This window comes from Artemia franciscana, chromosome 16, assembly GCF_032884065.1.
Source record: "Artemia franciscana chromosome 16, ASM3288406v1, whole genome shotgun sequence".
NCBI lineage: Eukaryota > Metazoa > Arthropoda > Branchiopoda > Anostraca > Artemiidae > Artemia > Artemia franciscana.
This window is the reverse complement of record NC_088878.1, coordinates 9205078-9213398: the sequence shown is the minus strand read 5'-3', so window position 1 is coordinate 9213398 and position 8321 is coordinate 9205078. Positions and strand designations below refer to the sequence as shown.

Sequence of the window (8321 nt, the reverse complement as noted above, 5' to 3'; positions counted from 1 at the left end):
TTAGCGTATAAACTCTTGGCTGCGACCGCTAAAAAGGAATGGGACCTGTTGGATAGGCTTTGGGGCCTGGAAACAGCAATTGCAGGGGCTGGATAGGAAATCTCCCAGGAGTTACATTTATATTTGTGACTGACTTAAACCCATTCCGAGTCCAATCATTGGGCAAAACTCTCCCTCAAGAATTCCTGGCGGGGTATACCCTGCAAAAGTTAGAGCCGCCGTGCTGTAGTTTGGTGAGTTGATTGCAAAAGGTTCATTCTGTCTGAAAAGAGTTTTGATACCTCCTCAGACGGAGGGCAATCCATGTATTTGAAGAAAACTGTCATTAACATCACGTCGAAACGCTCCTGGATCAACTGGAGGGGTTCGGCATCAGCCCCTTGGCAACACTACAATTACGCTACAATTCGTTTTAGTACTTTTAAAGAGCTATTTATTCTAACTAAACGACCTTTGTGATTCAGAAGTACATGACTGATTCAGTAAGTACAAATCTTAGTTGTTAATTTTTTTTTTTAAGGCTTTGCGGTTCCATCATAAGTGATGATATGCCACTAGTTCTAGTAATTACCAGTCTTTTTGCTTTTGAGAAATTTATTATACCTTCTTCTGAACGCCTCAAGAAAAGAAATTTCCGGGATTACCTCTACTAGGAGGTCATTCCAAGTGGCAGTAGATCGTTTGGGCGAAACTCTCCTTCATGTATTCCTGGCGGGGTATACCCTGCACAAGGTAGAGCCGCCGAGCTGTAGTTTGGTGAGACGATCACAAAAGCTCTATTCTCTCTGAAAAGACTTTTGATACCTCCTCAAATGGGGGGGGGGGGAACCCATGTATTTGTAGAAAATTGATAATTAACGCCACGTCGAAACGCTCCTGGATCGACTGGAGGGGTTTGGCATCAGACCCCTCGTCAATACATCGCTCTTTACGCTAAAGTTTGTTTTAGCACTTTTACAAGAGCTATTTATTCTAATTAAACGGCCTTTGTGATTCAGGAATCATTCTTAAAGAATTAAAACAAAATTCGAACTTCAGCGTAAAGGGCGAGGTATTGACAAGGGAGCCACCCCCCTCATATACGAGATCATTTTTGTTCGTTTTAAATGTTAATGTTGCTGCTTACTTTCAGTTGAAAAAACTTGTTTTTATTTAATTCTTAGTGGAAGCCTCCTAACGAGAGGATCCCTGTCACCCTTATTTACTCAATTAAAACAAGGGTCTAGGTAAAAGCGACAAACACCTGACCTCTAATCTAAGAATTTAGGTAATGTGATGATTATCTCATCCCGCAATCAGAAAAATCCCATGAATAATATAGCTGTTTATTATTTTATTACAGCCTATTATATGAATAATAGGCTGTTTTAGTCCACTTGCAGCTGAGTGAATGTCCTTACCTGAGGGAATCCATGTTTTGGATACTAAATTCAAAGCTTTAATTCTGTGAAGAGCTGGATAACCCCCCCCCCCCCCCAACAACGTGGCAACTTAGTAGGTAGCTGATCTAAGAGCGAAACTAATATTTTCTCATCCTATTCGACTATTTCTTAAAAATGAAAATACTAAAATAAGTGGACTTTCATCTAATATCATAAATATAGCCTATAAAAATATATGCACAGCTGTGCAAGAACACCGAACAAAATCAATCCAAATTTCAAGCTTTCATGGAGATTCACTCACTGACATTCAAAAGATTTCTCAGAAACATTAATTAAAACAACCGAATCGTTATAACTAAAGGAAAAATACTTAACAATAAAATGTTATCCTTTTAAATAGTATTTTACAAGACCTCTTAAGAGGCGAACACAAATCTGATCGTTAACGAGAAGGGGTCCAAAGAGCTTTTACCGAGAGAATAGCCAGATATCCTATGAGAATATTTTAAGATAAAAATTTTAATAATTTTTAGTTGGGATTCACCATCACCCTTCAGTTCAGATATACCCTTATTGATAACCAGGAGGCTGATTATACATTCCATGTTGCTGCTGCTGCTGTTGTTGTTGCATTGCCAGCATTTGCTGTTGTTGCTGCAATCTCTGCATTTGCTGTTGATTCATAGGTGCCGAGCCACGGGGGTATCCCGGCTGTTGATTCATCGCCATTGTCATAGTACCACCCTGAAATTATAGATCTAATCAGGGAGATATGAAGTGCGTCCCATACAAAAAAAGCTATCCATCCAACCTAGTAACACTCAAACTTTTTTTTTTAAACTGTCAAAATTGCATTTGAATTCTGGTAAAACTAAACCAGAGTAAAACATAGGTAGAAATTACAAATTAATAGTTAAAATTGGTGCATAAATATATATTTACAGAGCAAGTTATTGACAACACATTGCTCTCTTCTCCTTTCTTTCTGTTTCTGACTGCAATGTGTAAACGGTAATTATTCAGCGAGGAAAAAAACAACTATTTTCCTACTTTAGTAATCAAGATAGATAAGTACTTGAATGAGTCAATGACCCTACTCACCCGTCCAATCACCTAGGACAAACAGTACAATCAAATACAGTCAACCAAAAAGAAACGTTTCTTTCTCTGTCTGTGAATTTATATTACACAAGCACTCGAACTATTTGTATCTCGGGCAACGACACTCCCAAGTTTTCAGTTGAGTTATTTATTCTAATTACACGACACTCCAAGTTTTCAAGCATATTATTCAAGTACGCGAAGAACTGAATAACGAACGAAGCAATAAGAAATCGCAATGCTGCTATATTTGACAACTGGATGGTTTGCTTCTATCGACAAACATAAATTTTGCAGACAACTTTGCCTTGCTGGAAGCCCACGACTTACAAGACATGGCTGGTGATGTCTCCAAAGCTTCGAAGTGCATTGAGCTTACCGTAATCAGCTCCAAGAGAAAAGTGATGGCCGTCATCCATTCCGTTTCACATCAAACCTTCTTGAGCGGCAAACCAATTGAAAATGTAGAGGAATTCAAATAGCATGGAGGGCACAGAGGGCCCTCCATGGGCACGGAGGGCCAGACGTGAAATGTCTAAAAACAAAAATCAGAGTCTGTATAGCATCCGTCCGAAATGTAGTATTGTACGCCTAAGACATTGTTGCTCAAAGCAGAAGAGGCAAGAGCGTTGAACTTGCTCGATCAACACTGCCTTCACTATATACTTCGAATCAACAGGTGGTCTGAAATTCCCAATAATGAAGTAAAAAGCCGTCGTGGCCAGTCTGAAGAGCTATCTCTTGTCATTAAAAGAGGTCACCTTAAGCTCCTTGGCTACACCATGCAACGCGCTAAAGGTACGATATTTCGAGACGTCTCCATCTCCGAGCCAGCACCATTCTGGAGACGACATCGGGGAGGAAAGAGGAAAAAATCTTAGGAAAAAACTCAAAGAAGACCTTGAAATATGGGGAGGTTACTGGAGGCATGGTCAGAGATGGGACAGAAAAAGGCTGAAGATCTTCGGGGAAGGTGCAGTCGACGGATCGGAGGGATCGTCGGAAGTAATTCCGATGCCCATTGGTGCCAGACAGGATAGTTATTCACCTGGTTACCGCCAAAAAACAAGAAGAAGAATCTATTGAACTGTTTGCTTTTTTTCGTCTGTTCACTTTTTATTATAACATTCTACATTCATTTCTTTCAGCTATTTTTTTAATTAACATGATGAATGCATAGCTCAAAGTATGGACAAAATAGAAATTATTTCTCCTTCTCTTTTTGCAAAAAGAAAATCATTTTACTTATTAATTAAATGGTTATATTTGTTGTAAAAAAAAAATTGATACCAATAGATATATCAAAAGAATGAAATTTTTATTCTGGTTTCAAATATATAGGCTTCATTAAGTTTAGTCTTACGAAACATAGGCTACCAGTCTGAGAAAAGTTTGCGTTGTTTTCGAAAAAGGGGAAAATATCCCCTAGAAGTCCTAGAATCTTAATAAGAATTACACCATCAGATTCAGTGTATCAGAGAACCCCATTGTAGAGGTTTCAAGCTTCAATCTATAAAAATAAGGAATTTCGTATTTTTTGCCAGAAGAAAGATCACGGATGCGTGTTTTTTTTTTCTTCCAGGGGTGATTGTATTGACCCACAGGTCCTAAAATATCGTGAGAGGGCTCATTCGAATGGAAATAAAAAATTCCAATGCCTGTTTTAAGTGACCCAACAGATTGGAGGGCAAGTAGGCCCTCTTCCCCGCCCCTTTTTCCCCATAATTTTCCCGATTGAAATTTTGAAATAGACATTTTGTTCATCATAGATAAAAGGCCCAATCACAATGCCTTTGGATAGAACATGACCCCCCACAGCCCCAGGGAAGAGGTTTTGTAAATTCCCTTACAAAATTCTTTTTATATTCCTTGCTTTTTCTTTTCCGTCTCAATTTTACGCGTGCTGTTGTTAACGGTAATTGTCCCGGGTAAATTTTCACTGGGAAGTTTTCACTGGGCCAGATTTCATGGGATTGTTTAAAAAACGATAGAAAATTAAATATAAAAAACAAGTTTTTCAACTGAAAGCAAGGAGCAATATTAAAACTTAAAAAGGAACAGAAAGTATTACGTATATGAAGGGGGTTGCCTCCTCCTCAACACCTAGCTCTTTACGCTGAAGTTTGAATTCTGTCCCAATTCTTTAAGAATGGCTCCTGAAACACACGGATCGTTTAAGTGGAACAAAAAAAAATCTTTTTTCACAAGTACTAAGGAACTTTAGTGTAAAGAGCGAGGTGTTGAGGAGGAGGCAACCTCCTTCATATACTTAATAATTTATGTTCGTTTTAAGTTTTAGTGTTTTTCCTTACTTTCAGTCGAGCAAATTTATTTAACAAAAGTAAAGATCCGTATTAATACGTAAGACGAGCAGAAATAAGGTCTAATTTATCTGGTTATGTCGTTTGTCATTTTAAGTCTAAATAGACTTAAAACGATCAGAAATCATGGCAAAAGAATAAATGAAGCCTAAAACGAATATAAATTAAAATAAATAATTACATCCAACATAAAGACAACAGATCCTAATATAGAGGAATAAATAAATCCTAAAACGAGTAAAAATTAGAATAAATACTCAAGTCATACTTAAAACGAACAAAAATTGATAAAAAGAGGAGTTTAGCTATCCCCCCATTAACCGTTAGCCTTTTAAACTCCCTTACGTCCAGGTCTACTGAATAAGTATTAGGGAAACGAAAAATAGAGCTGGGGGGGGGGGTCAAAACACAGAGCGGTATATTTTTGGCGTTACAAGCAGTAGTACGTCTTGAAATATACGAAAGTGACAGGTGTGGTAAAAGAGTAAAGGGCAGTGTTACATGCTGAAGTAAGTGTTATTTTTTGCCACGAGAGTATCATTTTCTTTGTACTACGACATGTTCTTCAGTGACCCACAAGAGCGGAAGGCTCTTTATACCATAAACTTTCTGCAGCATGTAATAAGCCCGGTACGTTTTTTGTGTCACAAGTTGCGCAGTATCATGCGCTGTGATTAAAAACTTATGGTTCAAAAGTTCTACAAAATGACAGACTAGCTTCAACACTTAAAGATTCAATCATAAAAACATGGTACGAAAAGTCGTGGTATGAAAAAAAGATGTGAGATTAGATAAAAACAAGAAATTTCTTACCTGCATGTAGGAGGGTCTAGGGGCCATCCCCCTCTGTGGCATCATTCCTCCAAAGTTTTGTGCTGGAGCCTGTTGGGATTGATTTGTATACATCCCAAACTGTTGATTTCCCATACTTTGACCAGGCATCTGCTGATACTGCTGAGCCATCTGTTGGGGATACATTCCACCTTGTCCAGCAACACCGCCACGCATCTGTTGCTGTCGTATAAATTGCTGTTGACGCTGCTTATCTAGCATAGCCATATTTTGGAATGGTTGGTTAGGAGTTTGACCTCTCATTGGACCCGCCATGGTGCCTTGCTGCATTCCACCTGACATGGGACCTTGTGGCATAACATTAGTTTGAGCTGTATTACCATAAGCAGCAGTTGGTTGTGTCTGACGTCCTCGGATCATGTTGGCAAGGGCTTGACGTGATGGAATAGGTGCACGCTCGAATCTTGGGCCCACACCTAGAATTAATAAACATAATTACTATATATATATATATATATGTAATTTAAATTTTCATATGCATTGGAATGTTCCTATGTTTCGTATCCTTTATGGGTGCCTTCCTTTCCTAGTCACGTTTGGAATTCAAAAATATCATATTTAATGAAAAAAAAGAATACTTATAAACTAGTTATTTGTTTCTGTTGATATTATTATTATTCCAAAATAAATTTTCTATCAGTTCCAAATAGGTTCTAATAGGATTGAAAGTTTACAAAATTAGTTAGAATACAAGACGAGTGAAGGGAGCTAGCAAAAGTGGGTTCATTGCATGAACGGCAGAGAAGGCAAGAGGTTAAACGTATTCTTCAAATGCAACAGGGTTCTTTACTTTAGCAATGGCTAACTAAGGATTCAAATTTTCTTAAATACAAAGATCTAGAATAGCAAAAGGATGGGGAATTTTCGGTAATATTTAAAGAGTAAATGAAAGCAAAAAGATCCGAGTGAGGCCAAACCTGATACATTACTATTGAATGTGACTAACCAAGCATAAAAAAAGGAAGAAAAAAAAGAACTTGAAACTTTGGACCAATATTAGCGAGCAGTCTTCAGTGTACACGTAAAATTAAACAACATCCATGAAACATCCACGATAAAAATAACACTTAAAACACAACACTAACAATATCTACACACAATTTACTCTACACGATAAAGAGATATGTCTTGAAGAAACGAAACACAACTGATTAAATGCCTTAAAGGAACAAGGAAAACAATTGAAACCTACGAATAATATAATATTGTTGCTTTTTTTGGGTAAATAATTTATGTACATAATTTTCAATGCTAAGAGGTTGAGAAATGCCAAGTAGAACTTTTGCTCTTAAATAAGTCTTTTCACATTAGACTATTGTAAAAACCAACTAAAATCACCAGAATCATCATAATCAAACTATTTTTTTTTACGGTTTGAAAATCTATTTTGACATTGTTTTTGTAAATTAAAACAAACAATTTATTTTAAATAGTTCAAACTATTTGGAACAACCGGAAGATTTAATTTATTTAACAAAACTCAAACTTCTAAATTATTAAAGTACTTGAAAAAAGTTGCTTCTACAATTTTTAACTGGTCTCCAAAATGACTTCTTAGACCAAACTACCTTTCTAATTTTATCAAAATGAGATGAAAAAATGATAAGGGGTAAAAATTATTAGGGGATCAAAATAATTGGAGGGACCCCCCCTCCATATATGGAATAATTTCTGTTAGTTATCAGTGCCAAGTAAATCGAGCCCTACATAGAATTTTATGCTGCTCAATTTATATAGCCAATCAATATATATAGCATTTAAAGTGAACATAGTAGCAACATCTGGAATGGAATTTCTGGATGACAAGATAATAGATTTTGGAAATAAACTATAAATGTTTCCCTCAAACATTTGATCAGAGTTGAGTCAGTATCTGCACTCCTCATTTTTAATTTCTAGACAGATTGTTTACGATGAATATGAAGACTTTAGACGATGATACGACGATTTTGTGAATTTTTACATTAACCCAGTGTGGAAGGACTCGTCTAAATGCAAATAGTTAGACTTAACGTAACATAACTTATCAACTTAGCGTAGAAAAATACGTACGCCGCTTAACAAAATAAAGCAATCTTTTTATTTAAAAATATCATGTTTAACCTAAACATAGATTGTTAACTCTTATTTGAATCTCATGCCAGAAAATACATTGGAGCTACATAGCATTACTACTGACAACTCACCGCAGCACTAAGCCACCTGAGGCTAACACAACTACGCACGTTCCGCCTCCATCCCAATCTATTCAAAGCTTCCCTCTTTACACCCTTCCAAGAAGTTCCATTTCCTTTAAGTCTTCCTTTATGAAATCCACCCATCCCAACCACAAAAGACCTGCTTTCCGTTACTTCCCTACTAGGCTATTCAAAAAGGGAGCTACTGGGTGCAAGAGAAAACCTTAGGAAATCATCGACCTGATTCGATAACTTTTTAAATATTCTGTTATAAATATTCAACAAACACTAAATGTTTGTTACTGACTTCATTTACTCCCTTCATGGCCTGAAGTCAGAGTTCTCCTCCACGCTTTCCACCTAGAAGTTTCCAAAGAAATTAAAGACGTGACCTTTGGAATTTTCTCTCTGAGTTGAAATTTCTACGCATGACATAAATAAATTACGCAGCCTACAGTAAATCAAGTTACAAATTTTTCTTTTGA

At 36.8% G+C, this 8321-nt stretch overlaps 1 protein-coding gene across 2 annotated transcripts in view; it reads right to left on the bottom strand.

The window, feature by feature from the left end:
- Positions 1–1571: 1571 nt before the first annotated feature.
- The window catches only part of LOC136037021 (mediator of RNA polymerase II transcription subunit 12-like protein), a 154741-nt gene continuing 147991 nt past the window's right edge, over positions 1572–8321 (bottom strand). For both annotated transcript variants that reach the window (XM_065719438.1, XM_065719439.1), the window contains exons 29-30: positions 5621–6075; positions 1572–2129 (exon numbers count right to left, since the gene is read on the bottom strand). In XM_065719438.1, coding sequence (XP_065575510.1) covers positions 1956–2129; positions 5621–6075 — 629 coding nt within the window. In that variant the 3' untranslated portion in view covers positions 1572–1955. The remainder of the gene's footprint in view (positions 2130–5620; positions 6076–8321) is intronic.